The following is a 27,900-nucleotide window of genomic DNA, read 5'->3' as shown; positions in this document are numbered from 1 at the left end:
TTTATAAGTGTAAGTAATTATTATTAATTAAATAAAAAAGCAGGTCCACTCATTTGTCGGACTGTTGCTTTAAAAACATGACGCCAGCGGATTCTTTCTGATTGGTTGTTGATCGTCCTTTACACTTTGCACTCTGACCTCGAGTCTTGTGCCCACGTGGTCACGGTTTCCCATGTGAGAGAAATCTCTTCCCCTTTGGCAAATATCTTAAAAATAAATTAATCTCCGTTCATTCTTTAATTTTTTATGTTGGGCTAGCAGTGAAAATTAAAGGATAGATGATATGTCGGACAAAGTCGAATTTAAGATCAACAAGAAATTCGCAGAGAAGTACGAGAAATACAGACAGAAGGAGGAGTTGCAGAGACGTGAGTATTTCGTATTTTAGTAGTTTTAAGTAGCATGACATTATAGACACTGTGCTGCTAAATGTAGTATTTTGGGAGAGAGTATGCGATTAAAAATCATTTTATGTGATCTTTTAAAATAGGCTTTTGTTTTAATTTACTACACAATGGGCTAATCACAGTTTTAAGTGTACAGAGCGATTTTTTCATTTTTCTATTTGTAATGGAACTATTTCCCCCACATTTAATACAAATTGCACGTCGAACAGTGCCAGAATTTGTAGAGCGACTATCTGAATACTGTGATAAAACGCGTTTTTATGCGCTTTATTTTCTCATTGCAGTGAAGGATCGCTATGGCAATCAAGGCGAGGACAGCCAGTCCGGCTCCTCGGATTCGGCATCGGACGACAGCGATGTGGTCAGTGTCGGACCGCGGCTTTTATCTGTGTCTGCAGAGCCTTTGTACGATTTCGTTCGGGTTCCCCCGTCTTGTGTAAAGATGGCTTAAGCGTTCTTTCACGTGGCCGCTTTTCTGCGTACTGTTCTGTTCTAGTTTGTTCTTTGTGTGTCCGGACTGTGAGTAACTCTTTTAGTGCATCCCTCACTGTACTGATTGTATTGTACGATTATTATTATTATTATTATTATTATTATTATTATTATTATTATTGTATCATTCGTTACACTGTGGCTGTGTTGTCTGTGTTTAGCTGCTGTTGCACTGCAATTTCCCTCACGGGATCAATAAAGTATCTATCTTATCTAATTTGTTCACATTACTAGCTAATGCGTTAAATTCACAATTCACCATGAAACCAGTATAGACGCTCACAGACAACGGGCTCCTTTATCACCCAGATCGTACTTAACAGAAGGCACAAGCATGCACACAGGTGCTGCCAGTATTGTTGAAGTATCCTGGGCGTTTCTGTGGGCCGCATGCGCATTTTGGGAGTGGGGTACAGATTTCCAGGGGATACTGAACTGGACACCACCCCGGAAATGATTTGGGTGTTCGCATCAGCTCAAAGCTGTCTATTAAGAAATTGAAATGATTCTTTATAAAAAATACTTTTTTTTTCATTAAGATCTTCATGTTTCAAACTACTTCAGACGCCGTTGAATTTTGGGAGACGTTCTGCCACAGCTGTTAACTTCTAATTCTCCTAATGATACCTTTTCCAAAATTATTATAATGCTTGTATCGGAGTAATAGGATACAATACTGGTGATAACGTGTTTTTCGTTTTGCTAACGCGATTTGTTGTTTCACCCCGGGTAAGCTTGTAACTGCAGTCATTTTATAAAAAGTTTTTGTTAATGGAGTTTGTCACAAACATCCTTAAATTGTCGGACAAATGAAAATGAATGTCACAATTAAATATTGATCTACAATTCAGTGATTTCTACGAATACATACATGATTTAAATAGCTCTAAATGACCTGAAATGTTACTATGTATCAGTCCTGATCTAAATTGAGGTTAAATTTGTGTGTGTGTGGGGTTTAGGAGCTGGACCCCAGGCTGGAGAGAGACTTCTACAGAACGCTGTCCCTGCTCAAGAAGAAGGACCCCAGGGTCTACCAGAAAGATGCCAGCTTCTACTCCGACAGAGGTGCGTGTGAGAATGTCAGAAAGATGACAGGAGAAAGGAGCCCATGTGGTCCATCCAGTCCGTTTGGTAGTGATCCTAGCATCTCATCCAACTGGCTTTAACAACATGGCCGGGCGGCTTGTTCCAGACTTCCACTACCCTTTGTGTAAAGAAGTGCCTCCTGTCCTGACTGGAGGATCTCATCCAGCTGTGTCTGGTATAGGATTCAACAACATGGCTGGGCAGCCTGTTCCACACTCCCACCACCCTTTGTGCAAAGAAGTGCCTTCTGTCCTGACTGGAGGATCTCATCCAGCTGTGTCGTATAGGATTTAACAACATGGCTGGGGAGCTTGTTCCAGGCTGTATATTTGGTTGCTGTGTGTGCCGAATTAGCCCATCGGCAACCCCCAGCTAGTGAGTTAGTGCAACTGAATTGCCTCAGTAGCGACTCTCTCATCCTGTTCCTTCCCCTCCAGAGTCGGACTCAGCCAGTGAGGAGAAGGCGAGGAGCTCAAAGAAGACCGAGAAGCCCATGTACCTGAAAGACTACGAGCGGAAAGTCATTCTGGAGAGGGTGGGGTGAGAGACTCTGTTAAAAGAAAAGGCAAAAAAAATACACAAACACTTTAATTCATTGGTTAACATGATTTATTTTCGCATCTTGCAAAAAGGAAGACAGAGCATATTTACAATAGCTAAGTGTGAATAATAATAATCCTCATACTTGTATAGTGCTTTTCTGGACCCTCCACTCAAAAACACTATATAGGTAATGGGGATCCCCTCCACCACCACCAATCTGCAGCCCCAACTGGATGATGTGACGGCAGCCATAGTGCGCCAGTACGCTCACACTCAGTGGGGAGGAGAACAGAGTGATGATGCCAGTTCAGAGATGGGGATTATTAGGAGGCCATGATTGGTAAAGGCCAGGAGGAAATTTGGCTAACGTTTTTAATAACCTTGTTTTTTTTTATCTCAGCCGAAGAGCAGAGCCTCTTTAAACTGTATAGTGTCTCCATCACTATACTTAGTTTTTCCCAGGAGTTCTCCTATCCAGGTACTGACCAGGCTCATACCTGCTGAGCTTCAGTGGGCTGCCAGCTGTGAGTTGCAGGGTGATACACTTGCTGGCTGTGGAATCTCTTTATGGTCTGAAGTTTTGTTGTTGTGTATTAAAAAGCACCATGAGGTGTATGCCCACAGCACTGGGGTCCTGGGTTCACTTCCAGACCTGGGGTGCCACAGAGTTTGTATGTCCTCCCTGTGTTCATTTGGGTTTCCTCTGGGTGCTTTGTTTTTCCTCTCACAGTCCAAAGACATGCTGCTAGATTAATTTCCTTCAGGAAAATGGGCCCTGGTGTGGGTGTGTGCTTCTCAGTGTAATTCTGCAAGTGCCTTTCTGTGAATGCAGAAGAATTTTGATCACATTTTCTTATCATTAGCTGTGTGAAAAGCATAAGGAAAAGAATCAGTGGTAAGCACTGCTGTCTCATAGCCCTAGGGCCCTGGGTTTCCTCTCCAGGGTGTGTGTCTGTGTGCCCTGTGATGGACTGGCATCCTGTCAAGGGTGTGTGTGTCTGTGTGCCCTGTGATGGACTGGCGTCATGTTCAGGGTGTGTGTGTCTGTGTGCCCTGTGATGGACTGGCGTCCTCTCCAGGGTGTATCCTGCCTTGCACCTTTTGCTTGCCAGGATTCGTTGTGACCCTCTATTAGAAGAAGTGGTTAGAAAATGGATGGATGTATGAATGAAAAACGCACAGTGAGTGCATGGGGGTGTCAGGATTGGAAGCTGACTGTGTCTCTGTCTGTCTGCACTGCAGCAAATATGAAGACGAGGAGGAGGAGAGCGATGATGAGGAGGTGAAGAGGAGGAAGGAGGTGAGGGGGTGCATGGTGGAGATACATTATGGGGTACACCACGGTGAGAGCAGAGCATGGGGCAGCCCTGCTGAACGCATGAAGAGGCTGGGAGATGAGGCGCAGTAGAACTCGGTGAGAAACACAGGGAGAAGCCAGTGTGGGAAACCACGCTAGCAGCTTTGAGAGAGCCACTCTGAGATGTTTTAAAAGGGCCGGCACTCCCTGTGCTGTCAGGCCAAGGAGAATTCCTGGCCCCCCGGGGCCTGGAGATGTTCTTTATACCGGCAGCAGGTGTTTGAAGTAATCGCACCTGGTTTAGAAGCGCCACTTGTTCAAGTCCCAGCTTTCTGGGCTGCCTGGGGAGATCGAGGACCAGTCCCCGACACGCCCATCCTTGCGCCCTGGGAACCCCGTGTCGCCTGACTGGGGGAGCGGTGTGGCGCGTCTCTCGCTGACATCACCTGCAGGCGCCTGGTCGGTCCGAAAAGTCTTATTTGCTCGGGTCTGCCAGCCGTGAATCCCTGCGCGATCCCAAACTCAAGAGTTGTGACCTCAGGGCCAATAGAGCTCGACTTGAGGTCCGAGCCTCCGTCTTGACTGGTTGAGCCACTATGGAGCGCGGTTGGGGGGATTCGGTGCCTTCAGGCTAGGCCTGAAAGGTAAATGGAGCATCAGCCGTTCAGCCTGGGCCCGGCTGCGATGCCCCCTGCTGGTGTCTCTTCTCCTCGCGCAGCAGCAGCCTGACGCCCGTGTGTGTGTTGTCATTCCAGAGAGCCGCCTGCCCCAGCTACATCCAGGAGCAGAAGCAGCTGAGAGACAGGTAGGGTCTGGCTGTGCACGAGTGGGCCACTCCGTTTTTCCTCTTATTGATCCTGCCGCTAAAGTTCATTGCAGACGATTAAAGTTTGGGAGGAAAGAACAAGGCTCGACCATGAAATAGAATGAAGATGTCTTGTGTATCGTATTTTAGAGTTACTGCTTGAGTAGAATGTTATTATTATCATCAGTCTCTTAGCAGGTGCTGCTGTCCAAAGCAGTGTAGCGAGACTTAGAGGGGTTGTCTAGCCTCAGAAACTTCTACAGGGTTGTTGATAACCCCATGTCAACGTGACTGATTTTTCTTTGCTCTTGAAGCAGTGCTGCAAGCCGATGCTAGATCTTCTTCCAAGTTCTGAAGCAGTCACCCATTAATAACTCCTTACTGAAATATCTGGACCTTTGGATAGGTGGATATGAGAAATGCAATAATGCCCCCCCCCCCCGCTCCTTCCCTCCCTCTTGTCCACCTGGCGTCCACAGTTTCCGGAAGTTCGTGGAGGACAGCGATGACGATGGCAGCAGCGAGGGCGCAGAACTGTTGACTCGGAGAGTAAAAACCCAGGAGGAGAAGGTAATTCAGTCCGTGGCCAGTAGAGGGCTATGTAGCTACACCGATTTAATCCAGCTCTAATGAGCTTCGATCCTGGAGAGGATCAGTTCGCTTCAATTCATGGGTCACCAGTTTGTAAAGGTCCCACCTTTAAATAATTGAAGTCAGTGATCGAGTTCAGTTAAGACTGGCCTGGAGAGGAGAAGGGTTCGTCTCAGGGAAAATCACTCCCAGGACCAGATATAGACCATCTTCAGGTTTATTCACTGCAGCTACTGCAGGGGCAGCTTGACTGGGTTTTACCCCCAGGGGTTCTCCTTGAGTGATCACTACCTAGCACACTGATACCAAACCTGAAGGTTTTACAACACCTTGGAGCAGCCACACCACAGCAGCTACAGAGTGCAAGTTCTCTGCAGTTTAATTTATGTTACTTGCTTAACAAAATTCCTATTGAAGCTGTATTTCCTGAGATGGATAAGAGAGTAAGGCCTGTATTCAGTCATCTTTCCCCTCTATGTGACCTGACCTCTGACCTCTGGCCAGTGTTTTCACACCCAGGAAAGGCTGAGACTGAGGTCCTGTCTGTGCTGGTCTTCCACAGGACAAGGAGGAGTCTGATTACGTGGAGTGGCTGAAGGGGCAGGCGGAGCTGGAGGAGGCTGGTGGGGTCCAGGACATGGTGAGTGCATTTATTTTCAGTATCTTCGCTGTTTTTTCTGGATTTACATGAGCAGTCGCCTTGGTTTCTGAGTACCAGCATGGGGTGTTCACGGTAGGGTTGGTTTCTGTCTCACTGTGTCTGTGTGTGTGAGACAGAAGTACCTGCGGGATTACTGGAACGACCCCCAGCTGGATGAGAAGGAGCGCTTCCTCAGGGATTATATCCTCAACAAGGGTTACCTGGGTGAAGAGGAGGAAGAGAGGTATGTGGTACAGCTCTGTCTGCACTGCCTGAACCCCCTGACCCGGCTCTGTCTGCACTGCCTGAACCCCCTGACCCGGCTCTGACTGCACTGCCTGAACCCCCTGTCCCGGCTCTGACTGCACTGCCTGAACCCCCTGTCCAGGCTCTGACTGCACTGCCTGAACCCCCTGTCCCGGCTCTGACTGCACTGCCTGAACCCCCTGTCCCGGCTCTGACTGCACTGCCTGAACCCCCTAATCCACTGACCCAGCTCTGACTGCACTGCCTGAACCCCCTAATCCACTGACCCAGCTCTGACTACACTGCCTGAACCCCCTGTCCCGGCTCTGACTACACTGCCTGAACCCCCTGTCCCAGCTCTGACTACATTGCCTGAACCCCCTAATCCACTGACCCAGCTCTGTCTGCACTGCCTGAACCCCCTGTCCCGGCTCTGACTACACTGCCTGAACCCCCTGACCCAGTGCAAAGTAAAGGCAGAGGAAAGCCTCCATCATGAAGAGTGTTGGCTGTGATAGATTCAGTGCTCACTGTAGTCACCTGCTATAGCCCTGTGACAAAGAGTACTTCAGGCAAATCGATTCTCTCATATTTTACAGTGACTGATGTGCATGGAGTGTTAATCATTATTGGACATATTCTGCATATAGTGTCAGGTGCTTATTATAATCTAGTGAGGAGGAGCAGAACCGGTTTCTTTGGGTGCACTCTGTTTTGAGGTTGGGTTACAGGTAAGGGAAGATTTTGTGTATATATTTCACAAGCTGTGTATCTGAGTTTTCAGTTACATTCATCTGGTCGCATTAAAAACTGTTTCTGTTTTAAATGTTGTGTTTTGCTGGGTATGACCTGTCTGCCTGCCCATCTGTGTAGGATCCCGACCTACGACGAGATCGTACAGGAGGAGATCGAGGACTCAGAGGAGGAGGGAGAGTCCTTTCTGGTCCGGCAGGAGGACTTTGAGAGGAAGTACAACTTCCGCTTTGAGGAGCCCGATGGCCTGCAGGTGAGCCGAACTGTTGCCGCCACCGAGCAGTTTGTTCCGGACCCCCCCCACCCTTTGTGTAGAGGAGTGCCGGCACCTTTTCTTTTTTTTGCATGTGATTGTACTGCAGCGCGGCTCAGGCGGCCCTAAATGGAAGCTTTCAGTCTTAAAACAGATCGGAATGTCTCTCCCCTCAGATCAAGACGTACCCTCGCACCATCGCCAACTCTGTCAGGACCAAAGATGACAGGAGGAAGCGCAAGAGGGAGGAGGTCAAGGACAGAAAGAAGAAGGTGAGGACCACTCACTCCCTGGCTCCGCGCCTCCCTGTCTCCTCACTCCCTGCCTCTGTGTCTCCTTTTTCTAAGGAAAGGAGAAAAAAAAAGGATGATGCTGTTGGGCCCAGTTTCCTCACATGGCCTTGATAATAACTAATGACATCCAAGAATCTCAGTGTCTTCAACAGCTTGGTTGGTTGGGCAGTTTTGCTCCAGACAGCACCTCTGTCTCTCTCTCTCACTCTCCCTGTGTGTCTTTTTCAATTCAATTCAAGGTGCTTTATTAGCATGACCGATGGGTACAATCAGTGTTGCCAAAGCAAATAAAAATAATAAAATTAACATAGAACAAAACAAAAAATAGAAGTAAAGTAAAATCTACAGACATGTTACAGACATTTACAACAAAGACATATTATATAATATTGACATCTACTGTAGGCGGCTGGAGCATTATTGGGAGACGGACTCACTGTTCCTCAGGCTGTGACAGGAGGTGTCTTTTTCTCTCTCTCTCACAGGAAAAGGAGCAGAAGCAGGAGGAATTGAAGCAGCTGAAAAACCTGAAGAGGAAGGAGATCATGGAGAAGCTGCGTCAGCTGCAGGAACTGACTGGCAACTCCAGCCTAGCCTTCAGCCAGGGCGACCTGGAGGGGGACTTCGACCCCCACCATCACGACCAGCTCATGCAGGTGGGGCGACGTTAAGGGAGGCTGTCGACTGTACGGTACTTTCAAGGACACTGTGTTTCCAGGGTCCTGTTGTTCATTCCAAGAAGATCCTGTTAGAGTTTTACACTAGAGGTAGATGTGTTAACAGAAGTTACAGCCACATCAGGGTGTCATGTTGTTCAAGAGGCTTAGCCCTGATGAGGTTGAAATTCTGGTGTTGCTGTTCAACATCTTTTGAGGTTCATCCATGAAGTCAAAGTATGTCTGATGTTATCATAACATTTCCTAGACTGGAGCACATTTCTGTGCGTGTTGCTTGTTTTGCTCTCTTGCTGTTGCGTCTCCAGTTGACTGAAATCCCCAGCCCTCCTCACGCACTCTTTCTGTTCTGCCTTTCTTCTCTCTTCCTTTCTCTCTCCTCTTCCTGTTTCTCAGCGGGTCTTTGGAGATGATTACTACGAGGAAGGGGAGGCAGAGAAGCCCCAGTTCGATGAGGAAGAGGAACTGGATGGTAGGTTCATTTTTTTTGTTTCCTTCTACCTTTTAAGGGGCATCTAGGTTCTTCAGTGAATCTGCTCCTCTCAGTATGAAGGCATTTTAAGAAACAAAGTACCCCACAACCCATCACCTCTGCCGCAGTGTCTCCATCTCCCATGTTCCCATGTTGCATTGCTGTGTTCCTCGTCTGTAACTGGGGTCTTAAGTCGCATCTCTGCCAAGAGATGGCAGCCCAGACAGGGCTTTGCTTCACTTACTCACAGCTCACAGCCTTGAGTTTTAATCAACAGGGCAGAAAATTACAGTTTAGGAACCAGATGAATGTTCCTATCCAGTGACACTACATATATGTATTTTAATGTATCCTAAGCCTTAACTGTAAAATTGATTCTGCTAATTGACAATTAAGTAATTAAGGAGACAATTGCATTGGAGTTGATGGGAAGGGAATTTCAGTCATTCTGCTTTGTGACGGGTGGGTTGGTGTGCACGTAGAGGCTGTAACCTGCCCCTCTCTGTGTCCGTCTCTGCCAGGGGAGTGGAACTGGGACACCTGGACTGGGCCCGGCGAGGCAGAGGAGGCACCGGAGCAGGAGGAAGAGTACGAGAGCTTGGAGCCTTACTGTGAAGACCCCAACTTCATCGTAAGATCCCACTTCCCTTGTTACGGCGTGAGATCTGTCCTGTGGAAACAATCACTCCAGGAGTATTTCGGTGCTGAGCTCTGCTCACTCACTCTGGTTCAGCTTTCCAGCCAGAGTCACAGTTAGAGTGAAGGGCTTGAGGCAGGGAGTGTATGTAGAAGTGTGTGGACACCACAGGAGACCCAAGGAGACACTGCCAGGGCACTTTATGGAGTTTTTAAGTAGACAGCTCCCAGACTGACCACTAACACAGGAAGCAGTGATGTATTTTGACCTGTTTAAGCGAGTCTGAGCTGTGCTGTTGCATAGCCAAAGTGGACCTAATTTATAAAGAAATAGTTTATGACTTGTGTCAGCTTTTTCTTAATGGTGATCTATGAGGAGACAAGGATCCATTGCAGATTGCTCCAGCTGGGTCTTTTCTAAGCAGAAATGAGAAGTGATGGGCTTCAGAACTTCACCTGTAAAGAGGGATGTCAGGGGCAGCCAAGCACATCGGACCTGTATAAATATCAAACATCACTGAACCATCCATCCATTTTCTAACCACTTTATCCAATTCAGGGTCGCTAGGGAGCCAGGTTAAATCCCAGCAAGCAACAGGCGCAAGGCAGGGTACCTTGGAGGGAACGCCAGTCCATCACAGGGCACCCACAGACACAGACAGGCACGCACTCACACCAGAGCCAATTTTACAGAAGTCAGTTAACTTACTAGTGTATCTTAGGACTACTGGAGGAAATTGGAGTACCTGGTGAAAACCCACACATACACAGGGAGAACATTCAAACTCCACACAGATCACTGAACCAGCCAACCTTTAATTCAACCAGCCTGACTTATTCCTTAGGTATTAAGCAGCTGGTGACTTTAAAGAGACACAGAAAAGCAATGAACAGTCCAATTAATTACTTAATACATTGAAAGTCATGCACTTTAGTGGCAGCAAGTGAAGAGCTGAGGTTTTAATTCCACACAGAGTTCCTGTTGACTTCATTTGTATTAATTATTATCCTGAACTCTAAACTCCCTCTGTGTTTCCTGGCCTTCAGCCAGGACTTCAGGAAGAGTTGTTAGTCACCTACGAATGATGCAGCGCTTTTGCAGTCCAGGCCCATGGGGGAGGCTAAACCTGAGGTGATCTGACCTTTGACATTTGACCCTTGACCCCTTTCACTGCAGATGGATGCTGACTATGACCCCAGCCAGCAGCCCACTTCCTCCAAGAAAAAGAAGAAGAAGGAGAAGCTGAAGAAGAAGATGACGAAGGAGGATGTGCCGCAGATGGGGAAGAGACGCCGCAAGTCTCACTTCGCCGAGGTCATCACAAAGGACAAGCCGGTGTTTGACCCCAGTGAGTATTGCCACTTGTCTCCTGGCTAGGACTAGCAAGCACATGATTCTCATGAAGCTGGGCCCTGTACGTTTTCTCGAAGTAAGCAAAAAAGAAATATGGAACAAGCGCTTGGATAAATTGACTACTGACTATCAAATGCGCCAGATGGGCCCAATGGTTCTCCTCGTGGTAAACTTGCTTCTGTTCTTGAATGACACTGCACTGATGTGCCAAGCTTTTAAGAATCATCTCGCCTGTGATGACCCAGCCAGCCAGTGAAAGCATCATAAGGCAGAAGAAACCTCTGGTGGCGATCATGGTGTTAGACAAATAATCTGACATTCTGAACGGGGTTAAGGCGAGACAGAAGCCGTTTTAGCAGGACGTCAGTGTTGAATACTAGGCCCAAGCACCTGCTCGTCCTTCCATGCTGCGATGAGCGCCCCAAGGTGGGCAGGTGGCTGGAACAAAAGGCCTGTGCACTGATGCCTTCTCTCATCGTCCCGTTGAAAGAGGATGAAGACATTGCTCAGCGGGTTGACCTTGCAGGCAATCGAGCTGAGAAAGAACAAGGAAAGAAACTGGAGATGCAGGGTAGTTTTTAATTAACCCGCTGCACCCTCCTCTGGGTCTCCACAGGCTCCCTGCTCTGGTTTTGTAAAGCCGGGCGCTGCAGAGCTTTTGACTGGGGAGATGAGGGAGGGGCGGGGGTGGGGCAGCTTGTTGTTGCGTGGTTAGGGCCCCCCTGACCATACTGTTGAGTGTGGCATCCTGCGCCGATCTTTCAGCGGAGAAGACTTTCGAGGAGTACCTGGACGAGTTCTACCGCCTGGACTTCGAGGACATCATCGATGACCTGCCTTGCCGGTTCCGCTACAGGCAGGTGGTGCCCAATGACTTTGGGCTGTCCATGGAGGAGGTGAGTCTCACTCGGCCAGGGAGACAGCAGTATGGCCACTGCTGGGGGGGGGCAGCTCAAACTGGAACCTGATCCTAAGGGTCGTAGAAGTAGCTCCCTGAAAATCCCCTGCTCACTGTGCGTGTTCCCCCATGCTTGGCGGTGATGAGCTGAAGTATAGTCTGACCTGGTATTGCTAATCCCCTCCTGGGGAACTGCACTGACCAGGGCATGATCACTGTAATCTTCTCTCTGAGCCTCCACAGTGGGCATCATCAGGCACAATCAGTTTAATCTCCTCTCTGAGTCAGTACAGTGGGCATCATCAGGGCTTGATCAGTTTAATCTCCTCTTTGAGCCTGCACAGTGGGCATCATCCAGACACGAATTGTTTTTCTTTTCGGAGTCTGCACTGTGGGTATCATGATGAAGAACCGCTCTGAACATCTCCAGAGCTCCCTTGTTCTTGTAATAAGCACCACTGATCTGAATAACACTGCATTTGGCCTGTAGACTTCTTGAACACTTGAGGTCAGTATAGGAGCACTAACTGCTCAGATGTCACAGCTGGAATGCTGTTGAGTAAATTAAAAGAAATGTTCACGGAAAGAGCTTCAGTGATGTCAAGAGCCAATGACCTTTGGCAGCCCTGACGTGGCGCATGCTGGATAGGGCAGTTTGACCCAGTGTCGTTGTTTCTGTGTGCAGATCTTGGCTGCGGACGAGAAGGAGCTGAACCGCTGGTGCTCCTTGAAGAAGACCTGCATGTACAGGTGAGCCACACAGGAGCGCCGAGAGACGTTTCAGTGCAGTCCTTTTCAAGACAGCCCTCGCCCTCAGGAGTTTCCAAAACTGAAACCATCCCAGTGTCCTTGTCTGTGGCTTGGTGTCTAGACAGAGCCGAATACATTTTGCTGGGTGTAACATACACCTGTTTACTCTGTGGTTTGCTACTTGTGTTTTTATTTAAAGGGGAACTGCAAGGCTGTTCTCATATTTTAGTGTTACAAAGAATTAGCATTGATGAGTGCATTTCAAACCACAATAAAAGTAAAATGTACACAGTAACTTGTAAAACCTCAAATTCACACCACAAAATAAATTAAATTCCCAGGTATGTGCAGCATCATGTTCTGCAATTCAGAACAAGGCAACAAAACTTCTGGTGACGTATTGCAGCCCTATTACATTGTAAACAAGCAGCCTTGTGACTACATCTCCTTTAATCTAATAGAAATATTGTTTTAGATTTCTGTTTTGCCGAAAAATAGTACTTGTTAACTCTGCATGCAGATCACTTTGGAACATTTCTGGAGTGAAATGTCTGGTGCTCAACTTGTATTTGTTCACTCATACATCGTAATACATCAGTCATTACAGAGACTAGTGAGCAGGAAGGGCAGCATTACATTGCAATTCATGGGAGCTCATATGTGAGTTTGCGACAACATGGTGACTTGCAGTACTTTCACAAAGTTCACAATTTTCTGCTTGAGTTGAAATTTGTCATTTGGTAACCTGTCTGAAACATTGATACTGCATTTCTCTTTAAAAATTGTTGGATTTTTATGCCTTACTGCTTTTGTTTTTCACTTTTGCATTTCATAGCTATTTGTATTGTATGTATATAATCTCCTTAGAAAGTAGAAAGTCACTCTGTGCACTGAAGGTGACTGTTTTGGTGTGAGATACTTCATGTCTAGTTGTTGCCCATCACAGGTCGGAGAAGGAGGAGCTGGGCGATGTGAAGAACTACAAGATAAAGGCCCAGAATATAGGGAAGAAGAAGCAGGTCCTCAAATCCCTAACTATTGAGTGAGTACCCTCTCTGCGCGGAACTGTTGTGTTAAGCTGGTGTTTGCATAGGGACCAGAAAGACCAGCGTACCATTACTGAAATGCCTCTTAGGGTAGTATTTAAATTAATCTGTTTAATTAAGCCTAAGGGCCCCTTAGGTACTATTGAAAATAAGAATGGCCACTTAAAAATGTAGCGCAGTCTTTGGTCTTCATTAATTTTTAGTTTTGCAGATGCCAGCATTAGGACACGGTACCCTATAGCATGTGACCTCCTTTTGTCCTTGTGTACTTTTCATTGGATTTACTGAAAAATGAAATGAAGAGTCATGTACATTAGCTGCAAGAATACGAAAATGTCAGATCGGAAATCGGACTTCTAATCCGCTACTCAGAATGTCTCTCCTGCAAGGGAAACAAGTCTTGAGCATCTGGTAGATTCAGAGGTGTTGAATCGCCATGAGGTATTTCAGTGTGAACTTCAGGAACTGTTACAGTTTGGAATGCCAAACCTCTTTCTGTGGTGACGAGACTCATATGCACTTTATTATGAATACTAACAAGCAGAGGTTTGGTATTTGAGAGATTTAGCCTGTGTTTATTATCTACCCCATTTATTTATATAGGTAGTGTACAAAATCAGTATTTAAGTAGTTTATTGTGCTATTTTTGTTTGTGTAGTTTTTCTTTTATACACACTTTTTCATTTGATAATAATATTTGGGAAATGAGCAATGGTAGTTTTAAGACTGAACACAGGGCCTCTGAGATGATGGGTTTTTCTGTATTTGTGGGCTGTGAACGTTTGGAATGTCCTTTAAGACTTACTGTAAGGCAAACACCGCAATATTTACAGTTATTAAGCTTGGCCCTCCCAAAGCTCACCGCCTCTGCACACCAACATCTTAAAAGAAGACATTGTGGGTGTTTTCAGGCCCTGGGTTAGGCCACCCTGCCTCCGTTTGTGCATTTTCAGGGCGTGGAGTTGATGACAATGCTTGTGTTTGTGAAGCCAGCAGGAACGAGACAGTGCTGTGTGTCTGCAGGCTGGGAAAACAGGACATTAGGGGTTTAGGAGCTCAGCCTACACCCTTAGTTAGTGCCTGCTGGTTCTTGTGTATTGCCTAATTTCCCCTGCATTTTGCACGGGCGTGGTGTTTCACACTCTGCGATTCTTCTTGGGAGTTCCTCTCGCAGAGGGGCCAGATGGACCAGGCGGGTCCTTTTAAATCTTGGAGGTGGCTAGCCAGAGCCTTTGTCATGAGCCACAGACACCACAAATTCTCACCCCTTTTGCTTCTCTCTTTTTTTCTTTATTTTTTCTCACTGCAGTGAGGAAGAAGCGCTACGCGTGCAGACAGAGGGGAAGACGAAAATGGGAAAGAAGAGGAGGGATCGACTGAGGAAACAGAAGGGCAGGGAAGGAGAGGAGGAGGAGCAGGAGGAAGAGGAAGACAAGGCGGGGCCCAGCCTAGAGGGGGCTGAGTCGCACAGCGCCAACAAGACTCTAGCTTCCACAGAACCGGAGGAGGAACAGGGATTCTCCACTCCAAAGAAAAGAAGGAGAGAGGTTGACAGTGAGGGAGAGAAGCAGAATGGGCTCCCGGGAAGAGTGAAGGGAAAGGACGGGACCAAGAAACGCAGGCAGCCGGGAGGACGCCTAATACGGAGGTCCTTGAAGGTGAAAGTGGGCGGCCGAGAGTTCTCCAGGCAGAGACTCAGGGCCTACGGGCTCAACCCCAAGAGGTTGCACTTCAAGCACCTGAACAGGCAGAAACGCAAAGATCAGGAGAAGAAGGAAAAGAGTCAGACCAAATAGTGTGCCGGCTGCAGGAACTAAGGGGTTTTTAAACACCAGCACACAAAAGAGATAATGTATCCCCATTGGAAATCCAAAGTATTGAAGCCCTCTTAAGAGTTCAGTGCAGCCAGAGTTCAGGGATTGTGAGAAGGTCAAATCTAAGGCTACATGGCAATTAAAATGGGTCTCCGTAAATGTGCAACACTTGTGTTCCAACATTGACCTCTGCAGGTGACTGCATGCCCAGTGTCTTGATCTGACCTGAGCAAAGACTTCATGCGGTCATGAGAATATAATTGGGCCAGAGCATTTTGTAAAGAAATTGCAGGCAGCTTTGTGCAGCATTTGCAATTTTCCATTTCTCCACCCATTTGAAAATGTATCTCGGCAGTTCGCTCTTTTTGATTGTGAGTGATGTGGGTTATGATGTGGGGTGCACAACATTGAACAGAACAACACAGAAGAACAAAAGCATGAGTTCCCCTCTTCAGATAAAGCACTGTGATCATTGTATTTCACTTCCAGTCTTCAGAAATTGAATTTCCAGGTCGGGACCTGTTCTGCCGTCCCCAGTGAAATGCATGAATTCTTGGGAGATGTTGGGTTGAATTTTAATATAGTTAAAAAATGTACCTGATAAAAATGAATTCTGTTTACCTGGGTTTGTGTTTTCCATCATTGCAAGACCTACCTTTTTAAAGGTCTTTTTGTACAAATAGACTGATCGTTTGTTTAATGTGGTCCATATTTGTTCTCTTAATCGCGGTTCTTTGAACCACTCTAGCATCAGAACCATGGCCACTGAGGCCAGGATAACAGGGAAGAGGAGCTTGATCTGGGCTGGCCTGTATTTCATTGGGCTGGGCTGGGCTGAGCTAGACTGGACAAAGGTAGATTGGACCAAGACTCATCCCTGAACGCAACAGTCCTGTGCGTTTTGTAGGTGTTCAGGCCTGAGTTTGCTTTAATTTGGTGTGAGTGAAACAGTCTTACATTTTTTCTGATAATTCAGTTGTTTCCCAACTGGCCTGTCTGTTTTTTTTTTACTGTAACTGGCCAACAGTGGTGATGTGAGCTGCAGCTGAGTGTTGATTTTCATTCAGTCACTGGGGAGCAGCAGGCCTGCTGGCCTTACCGCTGCTTTTACACCTCCTGGGGAAAGAGGCTGAACTGGGGTCCAGCTGAGCCACTGGTTAGATCAGACAGGAAGTCCGTCCCAGTACATGGACCTGCAGAAACTACGGCACCTCCGGGACTGCAGCTGTGTACAGGCGGGAAAGACAAACAAGGCTGTAAGCTTGAGCACTTGAAGTTTATTTTATTTTGCTATCCAAGCAGTTGAGGAATAGTATGTTGGTTCTCACAGCTGGGTTAGTCGCGTTGCCCTGAGCTTGTGCTGCTTGTCCTATTGCAGAGCACCCCCCTCCCGACAACCACACCAAAACAAAAAAGGTTTAATAGGCATTTTTAAACCCTCAACAAGGAAAAAATTAAGCTGTAATTGGACCACTTAAACCATTCTTTGCAACCCCAGATCTTTTTATTGTAATTAGAAAGTGTGAAGACCTTCTGGAGCTCAGGAGTGGAGGATACCTTCATCTCTAAACTCAACTTTACCTTTTGAAAAAGAAAAGATTTGTGACCTTTTATTAACGCAATAAAACAAATTTAATTGATACTGTTCTCTTTATTCTGTATTTTGAAATGGGGTGTCAACAGTGCACCAGTGGTTGTGTAGATGGCCAAACTCAAACCCGTGTGTGTTTTTAATCTAATAGCTGCTGATGCATGAGGGAGATTTACATCATTCTGTGGCCACAGCTGAGCCTCAAACCTGTCACATGAGATAGTTCTTCTCGTCCTCATCAGCAACCCTATGAGCTCTACAAAACAGGTCTGCTGAAAGTGTTATCAACAGTGAGGGAAAAAGGAGAAGTTCAGGCTTCATAATTATCCCTGAGGTTTGAATCCTTGCTGACTGAGCACTTAAAGGGTTTTGATGGTCTTTGGAGACCTCATATTGTGGTATTTTGTGCTTGTTGTGTTATAAAGCCTTGCTCTCTGTAGAGTACTGTGCTGCTAACGAGGCCCACGTGGGCTGTGTATTCAAGAGCAGCATCTAAAACATTCACTTCTGGCACTTTTTACTTTAACCCAATTGTATAGGTGTTCAGCCACACTTCTTCATGGTTCATTAGTCGAAAACGTTCAGTACTTTAAGGTATGGAACAAATATTGGTTTCCCGAAATATGAAAAAGTAAGGTGTGATTGATCAGTTAAATTAGGGCTGTCCATGTCTATCTGAAGCACCAGAGAAATTGCTGAATTGGTCCCATTAAGCAGTAATGATTTTTTTTTTAATTATTTAAGAAAATGAATACCTGCTGATCAGTAGCCCTTGCAAATCAAGGTTTAATACCCCTGAAACTGATGGTATTGTATAATAACAGCAAATGTGCACAGCATTACTTGCAACTGCAATGCTTCCTATCGTAATTAACCTAGTAGGTGCAGTACCGTAGTAGGTAACAGCCTGAACTAGGGTCTCTGCTCAGGTGGAGGGAGTTGAGGGTGGGGCTTGCTATGAAACTGACACCCTTTTGTCCTGTCCAGGGTTGCATTGGATTGGCTGATGAGATGTGTCCTGTATCTGTTGGGAATTCCATAGCTTCAGCAATGAGTTGATGGCAAGGCTCTAAGATGATAGGACTAAAAACAGTTTTCCTAGCTAGGTCTGCATAGCAAATTCTCAGGAAGTAGAGCATGATGGGAGGTACGGCCTCATCCGTAGCCATTTCTGAGCAGCATTACATAGTAATTACCCTTTCTCATCAAATCAGCTGCTGTGAATCAATGGTCATGCAAAAGACACTTGGTAGCTGCAATTCACAAAAAGTGTTCTTCATTGCAAATTGCATGGCTGTTCAATGCCAATAAAGAAAAATTGTGTTAAAAAAAGCTGAAGAGGTTTTTGCAGAAAGTTCTCAGATCCCTTCCCGATTGTCATCTTACTAAACGTTAAGCTGTTCAGTTCATTACATTTATAAATGAAAACCAGGTACCTCTAGCTACCCTCCTAAGCAGCAGGCTGGAAAATGCTCATCATTGTTCACTGTTTGGAGACCTATTTGGTAATCTGTATAAAGACAGGCACAGTTCTGATCACCCCCTTTTCCCACAGCAGGACATTCCGTCCTGGTAGTGCATCCCAGAGGAACTCCTGTGTTATGACCCTGAGTTATCCACACATGTGACTCGGCTCTCTCATCTTTTAGCCATGGCACTGCCTCCTCAATTCCCGTTAGCCGTCCTTTATCCTGTCTCGGATGTCGGGGGGCAGGAGGTCAAAGATGGCATCCTCCACCACCAGCCCGCTGCGGCGGAGGAGAGGGCAGTCCCCGATCTCGGGGGGCAGCGCCTCGAGGTTATTCCCCTTCAGCTCCAGCCTGACCAGCTGGGTCAGACTGGACACTTTCGGCGAGAGGGAGGCGATCTGGTTGTTACTGAGTACGAGGGTTTTGAGCCTCTTTAAAAAGAAGAGCTCGTCGGGGAGGGAGTCCACGGAGTTGCTGTCCACAGACAGATACTGCAGGCCCTGCAGGATGCCCACATCAAGCGGGATGCTGGTGAGTAGATTCTGGGACAGGTCCAAGTGACGCAGCTTGGTGCAGTAGAACAAGCCAGGGGGCAGGCTGTGGATCTTGTTGCAGCGCAGGTACAGGCACTCCAGGGCCCGGAGCTTGCGGATGTGATCAGGGATGTAGACTATGCTGTTGTGCCACAGTTTGAGGGAAACAAGGCGGCGGCAGTGTTGCAGGCTGAGGATCTCCTCCACGGAGGTGAGGCGGTTGTCCTTGAGGTCTAGCTCCTGCAGGTTGCTCAGGCTGAAGACGGCGTGGGGGATGCGTTCTAGTTCGCACCCCACCAGCTCTAGTGAGATGAGGTTGGACAGCTTCTTCAGGCTGCTGAAGGCCTGCAGCTTGGTGCCCTCGTTGTAGATGCAGAGCTTTTGCAGGCGCCCGCCGATATCCGCCACGCTCTGTGGGATCTTCGGGAGATGGTTCCGCAGGGTCAGAACCTTCAGGCTCTTCAGCTCCTTCAAGGTGTCCAGGGAGGCACTGCGGGAGAGCTCGTGGGTGAGGGAGCCCGTCAGGTGGAGCTCCTCCAGGCCCTGCAGGCTGTATATCCACCCAGGCACCTGCTCCGGCCCATCAAAGGTGAGTCGCAGGACCCGGAGGTTTTCGCGCAAGTGGTTGAGGGCGGCCAGCTGCAGTTTGGTGGGGCAGTGGATAAGGGAGAGCTCTTGCAGGGCAGCCAGCTGGGAGATAGTGGCAGGGATGGTGACGTCGCTCAGGAGCTCCAGCTTCAGAGACTCCACCTCCGTCACCTCGAACACAGTGTCCGGGAGCCCCGGAAGCATGAAGAGGTGCAGCTCCAGGCGGTTCTGCGCGTTCTTGGCCAGGCGCTGCCGCAGCTTCTCCGCCCCCCACTCGTGGTTGAGGTTCATCTGCCGCAACCGGCTCTCGCTCACCTCGGAGAGGAAGACGGCAAATCGCTTGGCATAGAGGGCGTCGTACTGGTCGCTCAGGTGCAGCAGGAAGGCGAAGTCGTTCTTCACGTCCGGTATGTCGTTGATCCCCGTCTCCAGACGCATGACATCGAAGGAGTACTCCTTCAGGGGGCGATGGAAAAGCCAGTACAGGGTGTAGATGCACAGCAATCCGTAGATGCCCACGAAGCAGATGTAGCAGTAGGCCAGCTTGGAGAAGAGGTGGGCTTTGGTGTGACTGCAGCAAAAGATTTCGTAGCCGGTCAGGTCCTCCGGTACGGAGCACCGCACCACAATTTGGATGTTGGGGACCAGAGCAGCAGTATAGATGATGATCAGAGCCACGTTGAGGACCTTGAGGACCGTCTGGAGCACGTACATGAGGTAGAGGAGGTCTGCTTCCTCCACATGGTGGCGGAACTTCTTGACCTTCTCGAAAAGTGCCTTGGCCTGCTCCCCTTCTTTCTTGTCCAGAGTGGAGGCGTCCGCCTGCTGCTCGGCCAGCTTCTTTTCAGGGTTGGACTTGACCGAGGCGGAGGGCAGAAGGCCGGCCACCTCTTCCTCTCGTGCGGCATAGTCGGCTGAGGAGGAGGATGACTTCAAGAAGGCGTTCTCCCGCAGGATGACCAGTTTCTCCTCCCGGCGCTCTTCGGAGACCTCGCTCAGGGCGCGGGTGGTCCAGGGTGAGTCGAAGCACTGGCCCAGGATGGAGACGAAGAGCTCGATCTTGGAGGAGGTGCCAGGGAACTTGAACCAGAAGCTGCTGCAGATCATGAAGACGAGGGTATGGATGACCACGAGGTAAGGGAAGTACTTGGCATACCAGTGAAGCGCCATCTCGTAGCAGATGTGGTTGACAAAGACATACTGGTGAAGGTCCAGGTTGTTTTTCAGCCCGAAAAACTCCCGGACCATTGAGCTGTGAGGCGAGGGGTTGGGATCAGTGGGCAGACCAAGGTGGCTCCTATTGACGTGATTGCCTGTGATGTGATCACAGTTTATATCCTCCGGGGAGGGAGCAGAAAGGTGGGTCGGGAGACACGCTATCTTGTCTTGCGTCAGCTGCCAGACAGACAAAGAAGAAGAGAAGGTTTAGTGGGCTTTAAGTGTGCAGGGAAGGATCTTTCTGTATAACTCTAGACTTGACTGGGGTTTTTATATTGGCAGAAGGAGTGAATTGCTTGGCAGGCTGGGTCTGTGAATTTGCAGGAAAGCCCTTGATAGGAGGACCAAGAGGAGATTTCAGAACGTTTTGTGCTTTTCCCAGCAATTACGAAGAGACCATGATCTAACAGGTGTTTTAGTTCTTCTAAGTAGTTTTCAGTTGTCACCCTTTGATCTCTAGCTTTTGAGAAGACTTCTGGGTGTCTGGATATTGACTGGCCAAGGGAAATAACATAAATGGCCATCTTCTTCCAAAGTCGTGTTTTTTGCCAAGTTCAAAGTGTTTATGTAGAGGGAGAAACTGTGAAGAGCTATTTGTTCAAGAATTTTTCATGTGCCTCTTTGTTAACTATCAGCCTGATTCCTCTGCACAAAAAAAGTTAGTTCCGCCCTGCAGTGTAATGTCTACTCATCTCTACTTGTTTCTTCTTGCCTTAAGAAATGTGCCTAATGTTTCTCATTTTTCCTTACTGTAACTGTTTAAGTGTTTAAGGGTATAGCAACAGGCTGGTCAACAGAAAGGTTACAAACAGCCCATCTTGCTTGTGTAGTAGTTTAGGATCTAAGTGAGTTTTGGCTTCAACAATCAAACTGGGAAGCTTGAGCCAGTCTCCCACACCTTTTTGTAAGAAAAGCGTTTGCTGTTTTGCCTCCTAAATAAATTATCCTGTAGTTTCCAAGTATGACCCCACTTCCTTGTTTGTCTTGTCGGGGTTCAGAGGCTGAAATATTCTCCTTGACTGACCCTTAGGATTTAATACACTTGAAGCTCCTTTAATGTGTCCATTTACGACAGTGCCCTGAGATCAGGCACAAATCTTCTTTGAATTCTTTCTAAACTGGTGCCTGTCTCCGGATCTGAACGCAGCATTCAGAATAAGAACACACGGTGTCAGGCTGGGCTGAGTCCCTACCTGTAAGGTGCAGCCGAAGACCCCGATCATCAGCATGGCTACACAGAGGTACTCAGCGAACACGTCCCACCACGGCTTCAGAACCCGCAGCCGGGGGTTCTGGTCCACCGCAAAGTGCCGGAGCTCGTTCACCGGAATCATGATGGTGCTGAAAGAGAGCCGGAGAGAGCCGGTGAACTGAGAACAGCCTGCATTTCTCCCACCCTTTCTCCAACTAGCCACCAGTTTGTCAGGTTGCTACAAACCCTCCATCGTCCCAGGAACGACATAGTCCGCTCTCAGGCAGAGCCAGCAGCAGGTTTTACTTGGGGGGTGGAAGTGGATAATAACATAGATTGGGAGAAAAAAATGTTTTCTGATTTTCTGGGGCTCTGGGGTTTGTGCGTGTACGTGAGAGTGTGTGTAGCCAGCTCTTGAAGCTATAAAGGGGATAGTTCCCTCCCCCAACTCGAGGAGACAGAGCTCTCAGCTATTGGTGAAGGAAAGCCAACCTGTCAGGTTTTTGTTTTTAGAAGAGCAAGGCAGACCCCGATGTATTCTTACACGGAGAGGGTTAAGAAGCACTCCAATGAGTGCTCTGCCCTGCCCCTGCAGCCTTTCAGTCGCGTGCCTTCAGCTTGGGTGCTGGATGGTATGAAGACGGACAACATCACTGATGCCCCGCCAAATACAGGGGGGGTCACCTTTGCAGCCCCCACCCTGGTTAATTGTCATTGCCACTCTGCCAATGCACCCCTTTACCCAAGCGCCCCATCAGATGTGGTTCATCACCACTGCAATGCACTTTGGGAATACCTGACTGCAGCCCTGCAGCAGGCTCTATAGTACTTCTAGGTGCACAGCAGTCCTCTCAGTGTGACCCTCTCCTGTTCTCCCTGGGAGCCGCCCTGGAAAAGCCCAGCGGCCTACAGGAGTAACCTCGCCAGTCCCGGCTTCGGGAAATCAAGGGCCGTGAGGACGCACTCCTCCCGCGACTCTGCAGGAAAGCCAGTCCAGATTTCCGCTTGTGGGTAAGTGGAAGAGCATCATGACAGCTGCATTGCTGGTGCTATTTTTAAAAGCAAGACCTGCTCTACATGCCAGAAGGCAAGGGCAGCGCAGACACGTGTTGGCAGAAATTGCTCCGCACGGCTGTACATGTTTTCGTTTGAAGCTGTGGTCTTATCAATTCTGCCAAATATATATTCGCACCTTTGTGATTTATGAACTTGGCATGTAAACTTTTAACACCGTCTTGGGCGCCGCTGTCCCAATTTCCCAGCTTTTTTTTTTTACAAGCCCCGAGTGGGATTTTTTCATCAGTGAAAGGGTGTGTAATCACACACTCCTCAGCAGTGATTTCGAGATCTGTGTGCCAACATAAGAGGGCCATTCACAAAAGCACAAGGCACCTGTTGTGGGGCTTTTCAAAGGCTACAGAAGCTGCAGGACAAGTTCAGCCACACCTGCTGAAGAGGGAAATTGTGTGAGGGGGAACAATCCGTAGATTCTAGGGTTTGCTTTTGGTTTCAGATACAAATAACAGAATGCTCCATTTTCAGGTTCTAGCGTAAGGGTTTGCCTCTCGTTTTCTTGTTGGGAAAATTCAGAAGGACTTGTTTCTCCTTAGTCTCCAGCAACATAGATACATGTGGGAGAATTCCTCCTAACACTAATAATTTAACCATTAACAACAATATTTCAGTAATTATTCTTTGTAAACCAATCACAGTTATTCCTACAAAAGGTCTGTTTAATTGTTAAAATTTAACTTCCTCCACTATTAAACGTGTCCCTTTGGCCCAGGTGTTGCAACAGAAAACAGAATGTTTACTTGGTTATAACAACAAACATTCGTACAGTTATCGGGGAAACTGACAGTCCTTTTTAGTTGCAGGTGCACTGATATCTTATTGACTAGATACAACTTAAGTAAATTCATTCTGCTGATTTATATAATTGTGTGGGGTTGATCTGCAGGGTTTATTGTGAAGGTCCTGGGCTAGGAGATGTGTGTGGGACCAGTGCTGGAAGCAGTAAGGGCTATATTACAGCCTTGTCACTGGTCTCTGAGCCCCACTTGCCCCTCATCATCCCAGCTCGTCCTGCAGATGTGCTTAAGAATAATAAACTTTATTTTATATATTGCCTTTTAAAGAGGCTTTTCAAAGCGCTTTACATTAAATAAAAAATAATATGAGACGAGACAGTGGTATTATTCAATTACAGTTAGGGTTTGGAATAAAGTAGGAAAGCAAAGGGGTAGACACAGAACCACTTAAATAAAAGCCCTTCTAAAAAAGGAGGTTTTGAGTCTTGATATGAAAGGTTTCAGGCAAGGTGACTCTCTGATATCCTTGGGTAGAGAGTTCCAGAGCATTGGGGCACAGCAAGAGAAGGCCCTGTTACTCCAGGATAGGAGTAATGTGATCACTTTCCCAAGACCTGGTCAGGATTGTGGCTACTGAATTCTGGACATACTGATGTTTGTTTAATGTGGATTTAGATACTTAGGCGATTACAGTAATCAATTCAAGCTTGAGTAATCAATGGGGGTCAAGTCTGGAGAGCAGGGCATCCATTGCATGACAATCATTTAGTGACACTGCATGACAGTCAAAACATAATGCATAAAGTCACATCCTCATCTTGCAAGAATGCTGTTTCTATAAGCAACAGAACAGGAGCTGTCCTGCTGCAGTGTTGGAAGATCGGGAAGAGCCCGCAGGACAGTTTGCAGGTGAAAGCAGGTAAAATCACTGAGCAAGGTGTGCATCGTGTAGTCAGGCTGCCATGAATCACTCTGTAGCGACTAGACTCCCCTTCTTGTTCCATCAAACTTGGATCTCAGCAGCTGGGCTGTTGTCACTCGACAACTGGCACATCGCTCTGTGCATCTGCGCCACACTCCCGGATATCAGAGAGGGGTTTCCAACATATCGATCACGTCTCTTGAAAAGTGCAGCACACTGGTTCCTTCTGTGTGCGTTTATTTCCACAAGCCTTGACTTGCACCTCGTTAAACCACCTGATCGCTGGTGTCCAATCACGCCCTCTCTGCGTCAGGGTCAAAAAGATGTCGTAATGATGTCAGAACTTCTAATCAATATCCAATACCATATAAGATCTTCTTCCAAAAAGCAAGTATAGTAACTTTCATGCAAGTGTAGTATGATAAACGGTCTTTGATGTCTCAGTCTATATTAATGATCTGTAATTTGTGCTTGGGGGTCAATGCAGCCACAATTAAAAAACCCTTCATCCAGAACTAGTTGAAAAAAAGTGGGCAGCTCCTATTGCCTGGAATGGATCAAAGTGCTACAAGATAGGATTGTCGGCAGTTTCCTGTCTCAGAAATATGAAGTGATTTCCAGCAAGCAAATTGGGAAAAGCAAACAGTGGGTTAGAGATTAAATTCTTTTGAAGGTTTTTCCACTGGTACAGTGAAAGATAAGCAGGGTTTTATCAGGGCCACCTTTTTGTCTGGATGCGTATTGTATTGAAATGTTATTCCAAAGGTGTGGTTGCCATCTGTACCAATGACACTGAAAAACTTTTTCACAACCAAGTGAAAGTTAAATAAAATGCAATCCAGTAACATGTAATTGTAAACTTCCAGTATATCAGATGAGATTTGTACTGTGAGGAGTTTGTAATTAATGAACCAGCAGTAGGATCGTTTGATCCAGCTTTGACAGTGCTTCAAGACGTATTTTTGAGTAATTGCAGTGTATGGGCGCTATGAGTTGTTGTCCTGAGATCCTTCTGAAGAAGCCTAACCTCTTACAAGGCAACTGAGCGAAAATGGACCCCCTACTAGAGAGCTGTAAGGAGGTTTTTTTTCTTTCCTGTGAGCTATTCAACGCGGACATCAGTCTGTAGAAAGGCGGTGTATCCAACGCGTATGCCCACCTCAGTATCTTATCGCCTGGTACCTTTCAATGCGAGGCGACCTTTTACCGAAATCTTTTGCCCTGATACTGTAGTGCTAATTAAACAGAACGTTTTTGAGACTGCATTATCGGTACCATGCAAACACCAAGACAAGCTAAACAAGCATATTGTGGATTCCATAATGAGCTGTAGAAATTCATAATAGCGGGAATATACGCCAGCATTAGTCAGGATAAACTGCAATTTAAAATAATCCATACTACAGACACTACTGCGCTGTACTCTGACTTAAACATTCATTTATGTGTCCTACGTCCTGTATTTTGTATAAACATAATCAACAGGACACCACAATCAACATTATATTACTTTTCTCAAGCTGGGAAATGAGTTAATGTTGAACAATGTGGCGTGCGCGCTGAGGTCACTTTTGGAGAAGCGCATGAAAGCACATGCAGGTAGTTTCCATTCGGGTAAAACACTAACAACAATGATAATCTGTATGCTTCCTCCTCTAAAAGGTATATAGTTTCAGACTTTAAACTACATTTGTATTACCGGTAACGTCGGTGTTCATTTTGATTGCGTTCAGAAAGACTTAAGAGATGCTGAGCACAGCACTTATTTTGCGTTTGGTGGAGACAGCTGTTCTGCAAAGTGCACTCGAAACTTCTCAAATCCTGTTCAAGAGACAGCACTGTAAAAGTTGAGTTCTCACAACATACCTGTGCCAGCCGGTTGGGTTTGAACTAGATCCTCACCTTTGGCGTAATCTTCTCAAATGTTCCTGTTTCCATGGAGAGATACCCTACACCTTAGTTCGGTTCGGTTCGAGCTGTGCTGTTTATAGTGGTCTGTGAGCCAGTTTGTCGGTGTAGCAGTAGTTCGGCTTGTGCGTTTTCCGGCCCGAGAAGTTCTTGATATATCACCAGGCAAGCTTGTTGCGTGTGATGATGATGCGCCCCATTGTATTTGCGGTGATTGCTGCCTGCCCCCGTCTCCTCTCCGCCCCTAGAAGCCACTAAAAAAAACTAAATTAGACTGTGAGTGTACCATGATCAGGTTACCTCACCCGCCGCTTTCGGATCTTAAAGATGATTGGCATGCGGGTGCAGGCAAAAGGTTAAAAAAAGAAAAGTTATTTTGCCCCGATAAACATGAATTAAACACGGGCCACACATTGGGCACGTGTCTAAATAAAACGATGGGGCATTGTCTTAGATAACTGTTTGTGGTTTGACCGTTGAATGCTATGACCAGAAAAAACAAAAAACAAGCCGGTGTCTGTTTCCATCCATTACAGGAATAAAATCGCTGATTCCGTATGGAAACGGGCCAGAGTAAGCGCCCACTCCTAACAAACAACACGGAGGAGACCAATACAGTATATATGCAATGCATTTATTTAGATTTTTGATTATCTGTAGTTCTAAAACTATAGTTTTAGGGTCACTTACAGCCCCAGTGCAAAGCAAATGGCTGTGCTCTTGGTAGACTGTATTTAAATCTCTCTGGGAGAAACACGAATAAACAGCCGCGAATAGAAAGGACCAGTACATTAACTGTAATGATACTAACCAATTGATGATGTCAGCTGTACCCGACTCTCTCCGTTGACATGTAGTTACATTCGTGAAGAACTTCCGATCAGCCCCTCAGAAGCAATATTACTATTATTGTATTAATAGAAATTGACGTATTGGGGACTGTTTTTTTTATTTAACAGGGTATATGTTCCAGTGCATCTCTTTCACGCTTTACAGAATGTACTGGGGATCATCTTTTTAAGGATGTCTTGCGCTGGCTTGGGTACAAATAGGAAAGTATATCAGTCTTCATTGGCTCCTTTAGCGCCATCCTGTGGTTAGTTCAATGCTGTTATTCACTATACTACCACTGACTACAGTATTACGTTTAATCTCCCTAAAAAGGAATTTTCATGGGGTCACGGATAAACCTGCCGTTAGTCAGGCACTGGTACCATAGTCTGGAGTTCTCTGGCTTCACAGAGATAGTCACTGGGACTTTTTTCTTATTTTTAAAAGTTAAAGGAATTGGTGCCTGTTTACAAATGTGGTGTATACAGCGAACGCCACTTCCATTCCTGGAGAGACGCAGTCCAGCAGTTTTCATGGGTCACCCTAAAATCACCCATCTCTTAGTTTTTCACTGAAGCAGGTTATTTGTTCATTTTAAGTCATTTAGAGATGATTAGATTATTAGACTTTAACCCCTGAACTGAAACTGAATACTTGCACCCCGGTGTTCGAACAGACAGGACTGCAGCTCTCCAGGACCAGGTTATTTTCCCACAATGCGTTTCTACAAACTGACCACTCGGGCAGCAGGGTTCCCCATCCTGGCCCTGGTGACCCCCACACT

General features: G+C 46.9%; 2 protein-coding genes and 1 non-coding gene across 3 annotated transcripts; 2 read left to right on the top strand and 1 right to left on the bottom strand.

Annotated features, from left to right (window-relative positions):
• The first annotated feature begins 139 nt into the window (after positions 1-139).
• Positions 140-16,693, top strand: kri1 (KRI1 homolog). Its single transcript, XM_006631604.3, has 19 exons — positions 140-368; positions 692-768; positions 1,862-1,967; positions 2,426-2,528; positions 3,774-3,831; positions 4,584-4,633; positions 5,113-5,203; positions 5,787-5,864; positions 6,002-6,108; positions 6,984-7,116; positions 7,293-7,388; positions 7,895-8,065; positions 8,480-8,555; positions 9,077-9,186; positions 10,369-10,540; positions 11,311-11,441; positions 12,129-12,193; positions 13,140-13,235; positions 14,549-16,693. Exons 1-19 carry the CDS (start codon positions 284-286, stop codon positions 15,033-15,035), a joined length of 2,292 nt encoding a protein of 763 aa, XP_006631667.2. The 5' UTR covers positions 140-283; the 3' UTR covers positions 15,036-16,693.
• On the top strand, positions 11,579-11,680 carry LOC138241924 (Z30 small nucleolar RNA). Its single transcript, XR_011191214.1, has one exon. It is a non-coding gene; the product is annotated as a Z30 small nucleolar RNA (small nucleolar RNA).
• On the bottom strand, positions 16,316-26,507 carry LOC102688367 (volume-regulated anion channel subunit LRRC8E). Its single transcript, XM_015349254.2, has 3 exons — positions 26,280-26,507; positions 21,646-21,793; positions 16,316-20,629 (listed from the first exon to the last, which is right to left on the bottom strand). The coding sequence occupies exons 2-3, from the start codon at positions 21,784-21,786 to the stop codon at positions 18,320-18,322; spliced, it is 2,451 nt and encodes an 816-aa protein (XP_015204740.2). The 5' UTR covers positions 21,787-21,793; positions 26,280-26,507; the 3' UTR covers positions 16,316-18,319.
• Positions 26,508-27,900: the final 1,393 nt, after the last annotated feature.

The sequence above is a fragment of the Lepisosteus oculatus genome, chromosome 11, assembly GCF_040954835.1.
Source record: "Lepisosteus oculatus isolate fLepOcu1 chromosome 11, fLepOcu1.hap2, whole genome shotgun sequence".
Lineage (NCBI taxonomy): Eukaryota > Metazoa > Chordata > Actinopteri > Semionotiformes > Lepisosteidae > Lepisosteus > Lepisosteus oculatus.
The sequence above is the reverse complement of the archived record's forward strand: the minus strand, read 5'-3'. Positions and strand labels throughout refer to the sequence as shown.

Excerpts from the sequence above, each read along its gene's own strand:
- LOC102688367 (XM_015349254.2), bottom strand. The coding sequence starts at position 21,786 with ATGATTCCGGTGAACGAGCTCCGGCACTTTGCGGTGGACCAGAACCCC. Across the intron at positions 20,630-21,645 it reads TCTTCGGCTGCACCTTACAG|CTGACGCAAGACAAGATAGC; the intron begins GTAGGGACTCAG and ends TCTGTCTGGCAG.
- kri1 (XM_006631604.3), top strand. The coding sequence starts at position 284 with ATGTCGGACAAAGTCGAATTTAAGATCAACAAGAAATTCGCAGAGAAG. Across the intron at positions 3,832-4,583 it reads AGGTGAAGAGGAGGAAGGAG|AGAGCCGCCTGCCCCAGCTA; the intron begins GTGAGGGGGTGC and ends TTGTCATTCCAG. Across the intron at positions 9,187-10,368 it reads GTGAAGACCCCAACTTCATC|ATGGATGCTGACTATGACCC; the intron begins GTAAGATCCCAC and ends CTTTCACTGCAG.